We start from the raw sequence: 15,370 nt of genomic DNA, 5'->3' as shown, positions 1-15,370 counted from the left end.
TCAGCTCGAGCTGGAGCACTCTGAAGTCTGGGTGCCTGGAAGGGGAGTTCTGGGGACCGAATCTTGATCCCTTGGGCATTTCCTGAAGGAGCTGGGGTATCTTCTGGGGTTCTTGAGACGGTCCCCTGACCAGCATACTCCGGGTTCCATGAGCAGTGAGATAAATTTCACTGTCTCCATTTTGTCCAACATAAATTCCTGGGGGGAAAAAGAAATTTCTCTCACCTTCCGGTGCTTTGGCGCTCCCTTCCCAAGGACCAAAGCACCATCAGAGGCTACCTACACTTCCATTAACTCTCCCAAGTGCCCTGCAAAGGAGGTGGTATCAGTGACTCTTGGCCACTGTGCAAACTGAGGCTCAGAGAGGTTAAGTGACTTGCCTGGAGCTGCACAGCCCAGGGCTGGCAAAGCTGGACGACAGAGTCCAAGTCCTGCTGTGGCTTCCTGATTGCAGTTGCTCGCCTCTTTTCACTGCTTCCTCCGGGAAGCCCACCCTGTCTGCCCCTCTGAGAGGCATTCATTTCTTAAAGGCCTTCCACTTCCAGCTCTTTTCTCAGCACAACGCTGAGCACATGTGGGCGACTCAGTAAGTCTTGGTTGAGTGATTGTTGCAGGAGACCCCCGGCACCCCCTGACATCACCGTGTAATTTCTTCCTTTTTCTCGGGAGGAAGATGAAATTAACGCGGTGTGACTATTTAGACAAATGTGCCCTTATTGAAAACGAAACCATATCACAACGTGAATATGAATAACATGAGTTGTGCCCCAGGGGATGCCAACAGCGTGAATGGTGTCCCTGGAGCCGTGCCGCGGAGCAGCCCTGACGCTGTCTGAGAGCTCCTGAGAAGTCCTCGAACAGAGAGGCAGGCTTTCCAACTGTGGGCTGTTGCTATGGCAACCCCGGGGCAGGGACTCGCCCCTTTGGTGTTCCAGAGGAAAGGAGCATCTTGTGTTTGGACGTTCTCCCTGAGCCTGCCTCAAGTAAGGAGGGCTAGCTGTGACCTAGAGCGAGGCCAGTATTGAGGATGGCCCACAGCAGAGCGCGGAAAGGGTGAGTCCTGGCTGATCCAGGGAGCCTCGGGTCACACCATGCCTGAAGCCCACCCAGCCACGGAGCTTCGTGGTGATGCTTCACATGATCCAAACATGCTCCGTTAGAAGAGTCAAACCACCTCAAAAAAAGAACAAAGTTGGAGGACTCCCATCTCCTCATTCCAAAATTACAAATCATTACAAAGCTCCAGTAATCGAGACACTGTGGTATTGGCATAGGATAGACATCCAGACCAATGCAGTAGAATTGAGGGTCCAGAAATTTACCTTCATGTTTGTAGGCAATTGATTTTGACAAGGGAGAGGAGACAGTTCAAGGGGGGAACGATAGAGGGTCTTTTCCCAATAGATGGTATGGGGACTACGGAACATCTTTATGCAAAAGAATGAAATCGGACCCTATATCCCATACCGTATACCCAAGTTAACTAAAAATGGATCATAAGCCTAAATATTAGAGCAAAAACTATACATTTCTTATTAGAAAGCTTAGATGTAAATCTTCGTGACTTGGGATGAGAGTTTTTGCAATGTGCTGTGTTGTGCTGTCTAAAGACAAGTAGCCCAAGGGAAAAAAAAAATAGCTGAGCTGGATTTCATCCAAATTAAAAGCTCTTGTTCTTCAAAGAACACTATCAAATGAAAAGACAACCCACAGAAGGGGAGAAAATATTTGCAAACACATATATCTGATAAGGGACTTCTACCTAGAATGTATCTTAGAACGCAACAAATTAAAAAACCCCAAATAATCCGATTTAGAAATAGGCAACGGATCTGAGTAGATGTTTCTTCAAAGAAGAGATTTAAAAGCCAATAAGCGCGTGTAAGACACTCAGCCTCATCAGTCGCCAATGGCTCACGAAGCAAAATCCCAGTGAGATAGGGCTTCACACCCCATGGGATGGCTGAGTTACGAAAGACAGACCATACCGGGTGTGGACAGGATGTGGAGGAAGTGGAACCCCCGCGCGCTGATCGTGGGATCGTGGGATCTCGCAGCCGCTCTGGAAAACAGTTTGGCAGTTTCCCAATATGTTAAATATACAGTTACCATACGATTCAGCGATTCCACTCCGAGGTATCTAGCCAAGATAACGGAACGTACATGTCCACGCTAAAACCCGTATGTGAATGCTCACAGCAGCGTTATTCACAACAGCCAAAAAACCCGGACACAACCCAAAGGTCCCTCAGTGGATCTGGTCCACCCAGCGGCGTATTATCTAGCCCTAAAAAGGAATGAGGTATGGATTCGTACTATGATGGGGATCGACCTGGAAATCATTATGCTAAGGGAAAGAAACCGGGTGCAGAATGTATCCTTTTAGGGCGAAGAACTCTTCTGGGCAGTAGTGACGGTTGCCAGGCTCTGACTGAACTGAAAACCTGAAAGTGTGTGCTTTAAGGGGGAAGATGTTATGGCACGGGAATTGTGTCCCAGTAAAGGTATTATTGAAAAGAAAGGGGGCGCCTGGGTGGCTCAGTGGGTTAAAACCTCTGCCGTTGGCTCAGGTCATGTTTTCAGGGTCCTGGGATTGAGCCCCACATCTGCTGAGCAGAGAGCCTGCGTCCCCCCCCCCGCCCCTGCCTGCCTCTCTGCCTACTTTTGATCTCTGCCTGTCAAATAAATAAATAAAATCTTAGAAAAAAGAAAAGAAAAGAATGAAGACATGCTCTGTGCTCAGTAGAAGCCAGTCTGCCGACACACTCTCTGTACTGCAGCATAGGCGTCTGGCGGGCGGGGCCTGGTCCCGGGGCGGGGGTGGGGGGGGGGGGGGGAGGTCAGTGAAAAGGGGAAGCTCAGGGGACTTGATCCAGAGTCTGAGGCTTCCACTGAAGAGGCTCCCTTGGTCATTGAAATGTGTCCTCCCAGGGTGCAGGCGAGTGTGAATGTGTGACCACACCCCTGGGCATCTGTGTGTGTCTGCGGGTGTATCACGTGTAACGTTAGGCATGTAGAGAGCACATGAACGTCCGTGTGACTCTGTGTGTGTGTGTGTGTGTGTGTGTGTGACGTGCCAGGGTGGGGCCACAAAGAAAGACCAGGCAGAACTAGGAGTTCCTTTACAGCTGCCTCTGATCCTGCATCAAATGGGAGCTCGTTCCACGTTTGTTGAGTGACTAACGGACACCCCAAGACCCACTGCCGCAGGAGCCTGCATAGCCATGGACGGACGGGCGCACGGGGGCTAAACGTGATTGCACCATGAGCTGCGGCTCAGGAGGGACTCAGGTTGGAGACCAGCCTGGGGCGGCAGGGAGGCCTCACCCGAATCAGATTGAGCTTCGAGAAGAGGCCCATGCTCTCGGGCGCACGGTGGGCGGAGGGGGCGCACTGCCGGACCATGTTGTTGATGATCCTTTGCAGGTCGTTGAGCAGCTGGTTCTGCAGGAGGAGAAGGTGGAGGAGGACGAGGTTCTGGTCCTCTCCCAGCACCCCCCGCCCCCCGATCCCCAGCTCACTCTGGCCGGAAAAGCCACCTTCTCAGCCTGCTCTGTGCCCTACTCCCAGAGGGCCTTGCTTGCATCCCCCAACTCCAGGGCCCGAGCATCCTCCCCTGCCATGAGGGACATTGAACCAACTTCCCAGAGGGTCCTGCGGGCCACACCAGGGGCAGGGCCTGGGAAGGGTCATGAGGGAACCTGGAGCCCCTCAATCTGGGCAGCCCCAGAGTCCTAGACTTAAGGTCTTCAGGGCTGTAGCCAGCGGTGGTGGCCTTGCTTCCCATCTTAAAGAGAAGGATCCAGAAGGGGCTCGATAAACAGTAGGCAGTCTACTCCCTCTCTAACCCCCTTGGCTGAAGGTCAGCAGCGCGTAGATCCCAACCCTCATGTCTTCCAAATTAGGATCCCCTGGCGACTGAGAAGGCCCTGCATTTGCTGGCCACACTGTCCTGGTGGAGTGTGCCCCAGGCCTTGGTCCTGGTGTCTTCCCAGCAGCCCCTGAGGCTGGGAGGTCAGAGGCTCTGGTTTTAGTGAGGAAGGAGCCAGGGGCCAGAGGTTAACCAGTCCCCATTCCAAAGGCCAGGAAGGAATAGCTCAAGGGCTTAAGCCCAGAAATCCTGGCCCCTGGTCTTAGACTTTGGCCATGACTTACTCTTTCTGAACATTACTTTTCTTATCTGTGAAATAGACACAGGTAAGAATCCGCCAGCATTTAGGAGTGCCTGTCCCAGATGAGGTCTGTCCTGGGTTAGGGGCCTAAGCACTGCCTGGGACGACCATGGAGACGTAGGAATTACTGAAGATAGTGCCTAGTAACCACTCACTTAAATGCCACTGTTCTGTTATTAACCACAGGCTTTATACAGAAGGACTGGGCAAGCACCCAGCTTATGCCAAGCCCTGGGACTGGGCGGGGATCCCAGCTCTGGTTCTTGTCAGGGGTGTGAGTGTGTGTGTGTGGGGGGGCTGAGTGGGGGGGGGAGTGTGAGTGTGGGGTGTGTGAGTTTGTGGGGGGTGAGCTTATTGAGGAGACAGCAGCCCCCAGCCCTGCCCTCACCCCCATCCCGCAGATCAGACTCACATTATAGCTGTCCATGTCCTTCTGGGAGGTGACACGATGTCCCAACCCCCACAGCTTCCACTCATGATGACATCGCTTCTGCAGCTGACACAGCCGAATCTTGAGGCTCTGTGATGGGAGAGGCGTGTCACCCGGTGCAGCAAACTCTGCTGGGGCGTCTGCCCTGGGCTTGGTCCAGAGGTGCTCACAGCCCCGGCAGGGGGGAGGGGGATGGGGAAGGGGGGTGCTGACCCAGGGTGGGGGCGGGTGGAGGGGAAAGCTCTGGGCATCCCAGCTGTTCAAGGTACCAGGAAAGGCCCGAAAAGGCATGTCCAGGCTGACTGAGGTTTGAATGTGGACTCATGGCCCCCAGAGCCCCTTTTCCTCCAGTAACCAGAGCCAAGAGTCTGTGCGCTTGCGGCCCCGGGGGCTGCTAGGAGGGCATGCGGAGCAAGGCCGTGGTCGGCCTCCCGTGGCCCAGCCGGCTCCTGCTGCATTGGCCGCACCCTGCCGAGGCCCCGTGGGGCTTCAGTTCGGACCCGGGACATATGCAGGTATCCTCACTTCTCTGCATCTTAATCTCCTCCCATGGAAAGCGGAAAGAAGAGAGAAACTGGGTCTGAGATGCGAAATTTAAGGTGGTGGAGGAACACTCGGCGTATGCTTAAAATGAAGACAAATTAATGAAGATAAATAATATCTTAATCCAATGTTTTTAGAAAATCAAAGTTAATAAAAGTATCCACGATGGACAAAATATTAAAATTTTACATTAAGATGGGCTCCAATCAGCACCTGCTCACCTGACTCATCTCCCCTTGTCTCAGCCCTAGGAATTAAAGCACTTAGCTCCAGGTTCCAGCATGAGATTTAAATGAGATAAAGCGGGTAAACTGAGGCTAGCCCCGTCCTGCGCAATTCTAAAGGGTCTGGCTCTCCAGAAGGAAAAAGGTGCAAGGTGGTGTAGGTTTTCAGTGCGGCCACTAGAGGGCAGAGACTCTCTGCAAACGTCACACAGTGGTCCATTGCAAGAATCAACCCACCCTCTGCCTTCCTATCCAGGTCCCCTGCCCCTCCTGCGCGCCCCCCCCCGGGCCTCAGGATGCAAATTCATTCAGCCAGGCCTTTGCCTGGGCACTTTCTCCTGGCTGGAGTGCCTGGACCTCCTGGCCGAAGTTCTGTTTATTGTAAGATTAACCAAAAAGGAAAGAGAGGTGACTTCTTGGGGCACTTTGGCACCGTTCCGGGTCTCATAACAACTTATGAGCTAGGTTGCATCGCCATTTGACAGATAGAGAAACTGAAGCTCAGAGAGGGGCCACCCTTGCCCAGGGTTACGCAGCTAGTCAGAGACTGACGTGTAATTGGAACCTGGTCTGTCTGAGTCTAGAATTTTTCTTTTCTCCCACCAAGAACGCCTTTTGAACATAAGCCAAGCTTCAGGAAAGACCGAGTCAGCCAGCACAAGGGGAGAGAAAGGGATCCAGAGCAAGGCTCTGGAGTGACAGCGCCACCCAGACCCTCCCAGCAGCCCACCACTGCTCTGAGCCTTCCCCGGAGGTGCAGAAGGCAGGGGGACTCCTCTGCCCCCAGTCCTATGGGCTAAGGGCGACACACCAGGGTGCAGAGAGCTGTTACCGGGATAAGAGCCCTGTGGCTCTCCTCTAGAGACTCCAGCCTCTGGTGGAAGACCCGGCTCATCTCGGAGAAGGCTTCCAGATGCTCCTGGATGTCCTGGCTGATCGTGAAGAGCTGACCATAGTGCTCCACCATGGCCCCCACCAGGGCCTTGTCTGGTTCCTCTGGCTCCTCCTTGTGGAGGAGCACTTCATTGTGGCCTAGGGAGACAATGCCGTGGTGGGAGGAGCAGGTGCAGAGAGCCCAGCCCTCACCTGTCCCCTGCCGGGGCGATGCCACCAATGTGGCGGGAGTGGGGGCGGGGTTTCTGCCGAGGCCCTGCAATTCCAGTGGCAGCCCCACAGATGAGAGGCACCAGAAGAGCCCGTGCGGGGCTTAGCCCAGGACAGCAGGACGGGTCCAGCAACTGGCCAGCTCCCTCACCCATCGCCTGCCTGATCAAGAGATGCGTTAACATTTGAAAGGTGCCCTACCAGCCAAGAACCCAGATTCTGGAGCCAGGAGCCCCAGTGAGACAGGAGATGGTCTCCAAGGACCTGGAGCCTTCACCCTTCCTTGGCGCAGTGCTCAAAACTTTTTGGTGCTACTCCACCTTCCAGTCACATCTCCCAGCAGCCCCTGCCAAGTTCTGGTGCCGCAGCACACTGGAACGCACCATGCCCAAGTTCACCCTGCAGGGCTGTGGCTCCAGCCTACGTTCATGCTGTTCCCTCTGCCTGCAATGCTGTTCCCCGTTGCTGAACTCACTGGAGCCCCATGAGAGGCCACCTCTTCCGTGAAGCCTTCCCTGACATCCAGGACTGTTTGGGGGGGGCCTCTCACCGCTCCACAGCATTCAGTGCAGCGGCCCTGAAGTCAGACCAGAGTCCGAGACCCACCCCCACCACTTCCTGGCTGGGCATTTTGGGCAAGTTCCTTAACCTCTCTGAGCCTAGGTAACACAATTCTCAGATGCTCACACAGAGGGGTAAAAAAGTTTTCCAAAGAGGTGAGCACAAAGTTAGTTGATAGTCATTAATAAATGGTGGTAGTTAATAAATGGTAAGAATTATTCTTATTATTGGTGATGTTGAGATAATGATGATAAAAATATGTGTTTGATCGCCTTCCCTTTCCTAACAAGCTTCTGGCACTGACAACAACAGGCTCTGGTACTAATCAGGATAAAACAAAACACAAAGGCCACTTCTGGTGTCTGTGTAATTTTAGCGGATAATAGCAAAACAAACAACAAAAAAAGCCCCAAAACAAAGATACACAAAATAATAGCAATCCTAGCTAACATGGACTGGGTGTTCGCTGAATGCCAGGCTCTGGGCTACAGGCTCATGAAGGAAATGTTCATCTGATCTGCATAATGGGTGCTGCTCCCCTTGTACAGATCGAGAAACCAGGACCTTGGGGACACGTGGGTGGCTCAGTCAGTTAAGCGACTGCTTTCTGCTCAGGTTGTGATCCCAAGGTCCTGGGATCGAGCCCTGCTCTGCGGGGAGCCTGCTTCTCTCTCTCCTGCTGCTCCCCACTTGTGCTCTCTCCTTCTCTGTCAAATATATAAAATCTTTAAAAAGAAAGGAAGGAAAGAAGGGAGGGAGGGAGGGAGGAAAAGACCAGGACCTCGAGAACTTCCGCCCGCCACACCAGCAGCTCTGGTGGCGCTGGGGTTCACAGGGCAGGCTCACTCGGCACCTGTCCCCTTTCGTACCCCTGTGGCATCGGCTTTTGTGGGTCCTCCTTCTGCAGATGAGGTCAAGTCTCACAACGTGCCCTAGTCCCGAGGCTGGGAGGTGACCCCTGAGACGAACCCGGCATACATACCCTTAGGGATTATCTCAAGGACCTTAATCAGATAGTCTTCAAAAAGCTTGTGCTTCTCGACATCTCTCTTCAGCTTCCTCTGCCTGCAGAGACATTTCAGGGACAGCAAGACAGGGTTTAGAGTCCCCGAGGTCATGGCCTCTTGCAAGGCCATTCTGCGTGGATCTCTGGCTCGGACCCACACTGGGCGGGCTCGCCACCCCCACTCCCATCCGTGGGCGGCTGGCTTAAGCCTCCCCACCCCATGTCCTGATGAGAAACTGAGCCACAAGCAGTTCAAAGAACTGCCGTGGTCAGGCGTGAGGAAGGAGCACCAGGGAGAGGGGAGTCCGGTCTTCCTGGTGTGGAGTGGGGTCCTACAGAGCCTCCTTTAGAGGCCGGGCTGAGTCCCCCTGCGCCCCGCCCCCCAACCACCAGCTGGTGACCTGGCCAGGTGCTTCCGCTCTGTGCTTGGCTAGCCCATCTGTAGCGACGGTAACGCCAGCCCCTCCCACCCAGGCTGGCCGGGACCGGGGTGGGGTCCCCAGCACATGGCAAGTGAGAGACTGGGGACCCCAGCCCCCCCAGAGGGGAGACAACCACGTGCCGCTGCCCAGCCATGCTTGACTCTCAGGCGAGCCCCTGAGCAAGCTGAATCTCCAGTCTGTCGCCTGCTCTGTGCCCAGGCAAGGTCAGTGGTCAAGGGCAGAGGCAGCGTGGGACCTGCCCCAGTCAGAGGCAGAGCTTCCAGGGACTTCCCAGTCTCCGAATGACTGCTCGGGGACCCAGGGCAGGCCTCTCCGCCTCTCGGGCCTCACTTTCTCATCCATACGGTCCTGGAAAAGGCAGGGAAAAGCCATCTCTCCCTACAAATGCCGTGTGGACCCTGCACAACGTGGGGCTAACCCTTAGTGGGGTCGGGAAGCCCTGACAGGGTCTGACGGGAAGCTTGGAGCTTTGCTCCACAAACTCGCTCACAACCACGGCCTTTGCGTCTGATTCAGGCTTTCATGGGGCAGCCCGAAACTGATGGGCCGCCCCATAAAAGCCCCAGGGGTGAGGGCCAGGGTCACCCCATGAGGCGGTGGGGGGGGGGCGGCTGACAGCTTCAGTGGTTGACTTGAGAGGGGCTGAACTGACAGGTGCAGGGGATGGTCCCCCACAGCCCTGCTTCCGGGATGGGAGACTAAGCCCCGAGTGGGCCTGGGAGGGCCCAAGATCTGAGCTCCAAGGACCAGAGCCAAGCCCCCACCCCCTCCCCACCGCTGCCCCTCCTGTTTCCAGGGATTGCTCCCCGCCTTGTCCCTTCCCTGCTTGGCCCTGCTGTTCGCTTAGCCCCAGCCACCTAGCCTGGTGAGGGTGCTCCTGGGCATGGGCCGGGGCCCAGTGGGGCCTGAGACCTCTCGTACTTTGCCTGGAGCTGGCTGAGTTCCTGCAACAGCTCCTGCAGGCCCCTGTCCTTGTCGCGGGCAACGCTCGGGCCAGCCCCCTGGCTGGTGTCCCCGGCCACCAGCGTCGCCCCTCACCACTCTGGCTGCACAGGAGGACCAGGGTCACGTGGGCTAGGTGAGAAGACTGGTCAGCACTCTCTCTCCCGACCTTCCCAATGGCCTCCCGGAAGCCAGTCCACGTTCCCAGTTCGTGGAAAAGGAAACAGAGGCTCAGAAGGGGTCTGTGACCCGCTCAGGGACACACAGCGGGGCTGGATCTGAACTTGAGGCTCGTTGAAGCCGACGTCGGGGGTCTTCCAACAGGTGCCAGAGAGCGTTCCAGGGTGAGGGCTGGGTCTGGCTCAGAAGACAGTGTCACAGGGCGGGGACAACTTGGTGGCTTCTCCTACCCACCTGCCCCCACCCATTAATGCCTTCAGTGACATCACATATTCTGAGCGTGTGGAGGGCTCATCAAAGGAGAGTGGAGGCTGAGACAGACACTTTGAATGAGCTCATGGTCAGGCTGGGAAGGTGGCAGTTTCCACAAGGACTTGTGAAGATCTCCTGGACCATTTGCCCAAATCTTGTTCCCAGTTATGACCCAAAGGAGAAGAACGTCTCCTTAAGCCTGACATTCACTGGCCATCTGCTGGACCAGCCACAGCACAGGGGTCGGAGCAGGGAGAGAAGGGGCAGGGCTTCGTGGTGGGCCTTTCCAGCCCTGAGTATGACTCTGGGGTACAAGCAGCATGGGGAAGGAGGAGGGGGCCCAGCTGACTCCCTTAAGGCTCCAGGAGCTCCAAGCCATGGCCACCAGGCCGTGACATCATAATGCTAGTCTCTGTCCATTGCAGGACCCCCCTGTGGGTAAAGAGTCACCTTCTCCGTGGCCTACCCCTGCCTCCCTGGTTCAGTTCCCAAAGACAAGGGGGAGAGGCATTGGTGACCCCAGGGGGGACTCGAGATACTTTTTGTCCTTTCTTTCAGGCTGGTCATTCTTAAGACCCCTACTTGGTGGGCTCCCCAGATCCCAATGGCATGTCCCTGTGACCTCCTTCTGCCTGAGAGTGGACGGCTAGAGCTTGTGCCCTTCCCCAGCGAGGGCACTCAGCAGCCGGTAAAGGCTCAGCACCACAGCTGGCCCAGGGCAGGGCAGGGGGCAAGGTGAAGGAGGCTTCAGGTCCTCAACCTGGGACCTGCCCCCGCCTTGTGGCTTGGCCCTGGTACCTGCTGTTGGAGTCTGTGGGCCTGTGACCTTTGGGGGATCTGGGCCTGCTGCCCACCCCTGATGCTCCAACTAGCTGTCCAGGCCTTCCCCCAACAAAGGACCCCCGATCTGTCAGACCCAGGGCCTCCACAGAGGGCAGCCTGGGGAGTCACCGCGGGAGGATGGGGTTCACTGAGAAGAATGCTGGGAGGAGGGAGGGAGCAGGGTGAGGGCCAAGGCGGAGGGAGGAGCCCGGGCCGGGCTGGAGCGGAGACTAAGGCAGCGCCAGGGGCCTGGGGCACAGCTGAAAGGGCGCTGGGCAGGGCGGGGATGGGGACCTATGCGGGGGCACACACATCAGCGGGCGGCGGAGCCAGTCCCTGCCGGCCCGGAGCTCCTCCCTCCTTGACCTGAGCAGGTCTCAAGGGCGCGGTCTCTGTCGGCCTCCATGGTCCGAGAACCTCTGGGACATCTGAGGAGCTTCAGCGGAGGCAGGAAGGCTCGGGCCCCGCGTTCGCGCGTGGGGACAGCCGGTGCCCACAGAGGTCTGCGGCCCAGGGTCGTCCAGAGCCCGACGCGCCTGGGGAGGGGCAGGAGGGCTGGAGGAAGTCCTCCCGCGTCGACAATGCCGGAGGTGGTCCCCGAGGACAGGAAGAGCCGGGAAGGGAGGGGAAGGGTCCTCCCGGGAGAGGCAGCTGGGAACGTTCGGGGGCACAAACGGCGTCGCGGCCAGAGGAGAAGGTCAGGGAGAGGGGCTGTGGCGGCCACCGGAGAAGCCGTCCCGGTGCACCGGCCGGGCTCTCCGCGTGCCTGCGGCAGGAACCAACAGCTTCTCCGGGCAACGACGGCCGCGGGGCAGGTACGCCGGAGGCCACAGCATCAGCAGAGCCGAAGACCCAGGCCCGTGGAGCCCAAGGGCCCAGGGCAGCCCTGGAGATCCAGGCAGCGGGAACTCAGGGGGATGCCTCCCAAAGGAGCCCTCCCCTAGCCCCTTGCCATCCGCGCCTTCGTACCCAAGAAGCAAGGGCCTCAGAGAAGGCACCCGATTGGCTGAGCCTCGTCATGTGCCCGCCCCTCTGCTTGACGGACAGGCACATCATCGTAGGCGCTGCTTCGGCGGCTGGAAGTTGCCCAGAGCACATCCCCCCTTTGGCTGGAGGCTGGGAAGCGGGTGCGGAGCGGGTGCGCCGCACTCGGAGGCCCAGGGAGGCCCCGGGGAGTCTGGGCTCAGCTGAGGGAGTGGCCTGGTCAGATCGGCATTTTGGAGCGTGCCCGCGGGCTCGGAGTCGGGGTGAGCATTGTCAGGACACTTCTAAGTGCTTTCCATGCAGGGCCCAGTGTCAGGCAGCATGCCACGAGGCCAAGCGGTTCTTTCCCAGGGGAGAAACTGAGGCCCAGAGAGAAACTTGCCTGAGGCCTTGCTGTTGGGAAACTGCTGAGCTGAACTGTTCATCTAGAAAGTCTGGGAGGGTGGGCTGTTGGGACTCGGATGCTGATCCCATGGGGATCCCACAAGCGGGGACATAAGGTGAGGGGGGCTGCTCCCAGAGAGACTCCATTCGTGCCTCTGTCAAGGGCAGATGCCTGTGCCCCATCCCCCCCCCGGCCCTAAGCAGACACAGGAGCAGCCTGGTCTCTCTCTCTGGGATCGAAAACCCTAGGACCACATCTCCATCTCGTGTGGGCCCTAAACCAGTGGACCCACTATGGCCACAGGCAGGGGATTGTGGGTTTGGTGGAACAATTTACTTCCCAGGAAGGATTTTATTTTGGGCCCCAAGGGTCCCATACCCACACCAGGCTGGGAGACAAACTGTGGCAGTTCTGGAAATATGTCTCCCTACCAGGCCTTAAAGAGCGACTCTGCAGTTACCAGGGACTGACTGTGATCATCTCCTGCTGCCTGGCGCTTTACCTGGAGTCTCTCATTTACTTCTCGAGAAGTTCCTCCAAGTTCGTGGAAGCGTGGTTCCATTTTGCAGAGGAGAACACTGAGCGTCTACGGGGCAAAGGAACTTGCCAAGACACCGGGCTAATCTCTGGTGGCAGGACTGGCTCCGTAATTCATGGAGCTTAGTGCGACCTGAAAGGGAGGTGCTCCTGATTTTTAAAAATTAAGAATTTCAAGACAACAGTGGGAACCCAAAACTGGTAATGGACTCTTCTGAGCTCGGGCCCAGGGCCTAGCTGCTCTGCAGGGATTTGAACTCTTGCCTATAGATTCCAGAATCTGTTAACTCTACACCTTAGCCTGCCTCAGAGCCTCTGCTGGACTCTGACTCTTCCGCTTCCCCTCCCCACCCCTCTCCTCACCCAGCAAGCTTCAGACCTCGCCTCCCACCCCTGCTTCCTTGATGAGGGGAAAAGTTGGAGGCTGCGAGGAGCTTTCAACCAGATAAGAAGATCCAGGTGGAGAAAGGCTGGGGGATGCAGCTGGTGAGGGGCCAGGTCTCAGACCCCCCCAGATTTCCTCTCTCCCCTGGAATGTCGGGGAGGTAAATCCAAGACAAGGCTGTCTGTTCCAGACAACTGAGAACCTTGAAACCTGGGGGTACACTTCAAGGGCAGAGCCACAATTAAATGGTAATAGAGCCTCATGTTTTTAAGCCTTAACAAGGACTCCTGAGGCTGGAATTTGACCCCAGGGCTTGCATCTCCCAATGCAGCCAAATGGATAGCCAGATCAGGCCTCTGGCCTAGAGTTCCAACCCTGCCTGGCCTGCAACCCCAAATGTCCCCAAGGGGGACAAGACCAGCCCCCGGCCAGATGTAGGTGATGCTTAAGATGCAGAGTGAGGCCAAGCAGGGGTACCGCCTATGTGACCTTAGGAAAAGTGCATAACCGCTCTGAGCCTCCGGTTTAAATGGGACATGCAGGGGCGCCTGGGTGGCTCAGTCGGTTGAGCATCTGACTCTTGATTTCAGCTCAGGTCATGATCTCAGGGTCCTGAGTTCAAGCCTCCCATCGGGTTTCACACTCAGCATAGAATCTGGTTGAGATTCTCTCCCGCCATCTCTCTCTGCCCTGCTTCCCAACTTTGTGTCACGCACTCACTCTCTCTCTCTCAAAATAAACAAAATCTTTTAAAAAAGGTAAATAAGGAGGCCCTTGGGTGGCTCAGTTGGTTGAGCGTTTGCCTTTGGCTCAGGTCATGATCCCAGGGTCCTGGGATCAGGCCCTGCATCAGGCTCTCGGTTCAGCGGGGAGCCTGCTTCTCCCTCTCCCACTTGTGTTCCCTCTCTCTCCATCAAATAAATAAATAAAATCTTTAAAAAATAAAATGAAAAAATAAAAAAGAAAAGTAAATGTAAAGTGGAGATCATTACCACACCTATTATGAAATGATATAATCCACATAGAATGCTTAACCTCATCTATTTTTTATTTAAAAAAATCTCTGTTTGTGGGAGCGTGTGTATAGAAGAAAGTCTATGCGGGCCTTATTTTAGGGGCAAGAGGTGAGGGGAAACTTTTCTGCCACTGTAACTCTGAGGACAGCGAGCAGCCCAGAGCCTGGCACGTAGCTGGCATTCAGTCAGCCTTCGTTTTGATTCCTGTCCCTCCCTCCTCACTCCCTGAAGGGAGTTACAGTGGTGGGGACCCCCTGGGCCAGGACCCTGGCTAAGAGCCTTGCTTCTGGGGTTGGCTGGCGAAGCGACTTCAGGGAAGGGGTGAAGGGTGAGTGAAGGCTGGGCGTGGCTGTAAGCAGGGGTAGGGGGTGGGGGGGTCGTGGGTGGAGGTGGGTGCAAGGAAGCAGGCATGACCTATTAATTCTGCCTGGATTTTGCCAAGACCCCGCACTGCTTAACATCCCACGCCCTCATGGCGATGGGATCTCAGAACTCTGTTCCTATCCCCGCCTCCCGGCCGAGGTACTGAGGAGACAAAGAGCCAGAGAAGCCCAGGGCCCGGAAAGCAGGGCGATGACGCACCCTCTTCTGAGGCCCCCCAGCCTGGCTTCTGCCCTCCTCCTTGCCCGACAGCAGGGCGGGGTCCAGGTCCTCAGCGGGGGAATTACCCAGCAGGTCCTCAGACGCTCTGAGACCTTCTCTGGGGCAGCTCTCTGAAGGGTGGGTCCTCCTAGCAGGGAGCACCGAGACATTGGCCGTGACCCCAGGGTACCCAGTGGGAGCAGGACCTTCTTGAAGGATCTGCCCTCCTGAGAAGAGGTATGGGTTGGGGCTGCTCTGACCTGGGGCACTCAGGGCCGAGGCGAGGGGCGCATGCAGGGACGTCATGAACCTTCCCTCTCAGTCTCCATCAAGAATTTTCATGGCAACGTGGGGCAACACTGAGGCGCAGGGGACAGAATGGGCTTAGGAGCCCACAGACCTGCACTCAAATTACACCTCTCCCACGTTCCAGGAGCGCCACTGGCCATGCATCTCCTCGCCGTGGGCTTCAGTAAAGAAGGTCCGGTCAACGAGGCTTATTGGTTCTGCCTCCAAAATCACTCAAATCCGTTAACTGGCTCACCCCGGTCCAAACCCTCCTCTCTCCGACGTGGACCAACACAACCCCAACAGGCCGTTCTCCCCCAGCAGGGGGCTCTCCTTCAAAAGGAAACTTAACCTCCCTGCTTCTCAGCCCAAAACCAGTGCTATGCAGGTAAAAGTTGGGTGGTCGGCTGCCCTGGGGGGCAAAGCCAGGATTTGCGGTGCTTGCCAATTTCCAGGGCGTGACTACTCCCACTGTGGCTGATTTCAAGCTACTAATAGTTTATGGTCGCTGTTT

At 56.4% G+C, this 15,370-nt stretch overlaps 1 protein-coding gene across 1 annotated transcript; it reads right to left on the bottom strand.

Annotated features, from left to right (window-relative positions):
• Window positions 1-14,874, bottom strand: CCDC197 (coiled-coil domain containing 197). The gene is made up of 7 exons (XM_046007898.1): window positions 14,569-14,874; window positions 9,405-9,484; window positions 8,000-8,099; window positions 6,202-6,375; window positions 4,585-4,692; window positions 3,328-3,444; window positions 1-198 (listed from the first exon to the last, which is right to left on the bottom strand). Exons 1-7 carry the CDS (start codon window positions 14,872-14,874, stop codon window positions 1-3), a joined length of 1,083 nt encoding a protein of 360 aa, XP_045863854.1.
• Between the last annotated feature and the right edge of the window lie 496 nt (window positions 14,875-15,370).

Source organism: Meles meles, chromosome 6 (genome assembly GCF_922984935.1).
Source record: "Meles meles chromosome 6, mMelMel3.1 paternal haplotype, whole genome shotgun sequence".
Lineage (NCBI taxonomy): Eukaryota > Metazoa > Chordata > Mammalia > Carnivora > Mustelidae > Meles > Meles meles.
Note: the sequence above shows the minus strand (reverse complement) of the source record. Positions and strands in the feature narration are given on the sequence as shown.

Excerpts from the sequence above, each read along its gene's own strand:
- CCDC197 (XM_046007898.1), bottom strand. The coding sequence starts at position 14,874 with ATGACGTCCCTGCATGCGCCCCTCGCCTCGGCCCTGAGTGCCCCAGGT. Across the intron at positions 6,376-7,999 it reads AGGGTATGTATGCCGGGTTC|GAGGAGCCAGAGGAACCAGA; the intron begins GTCTCAGGGGTC and ends CTCCTCCACAAG. Across the intron at positions 3,445-4,584 it reads AGGACATGGACAGCTATAAT|AACCAGCTGCTCAACGACCT; the intron begins GTGAGTCTGATC and ends CTCCTCCTGCAG.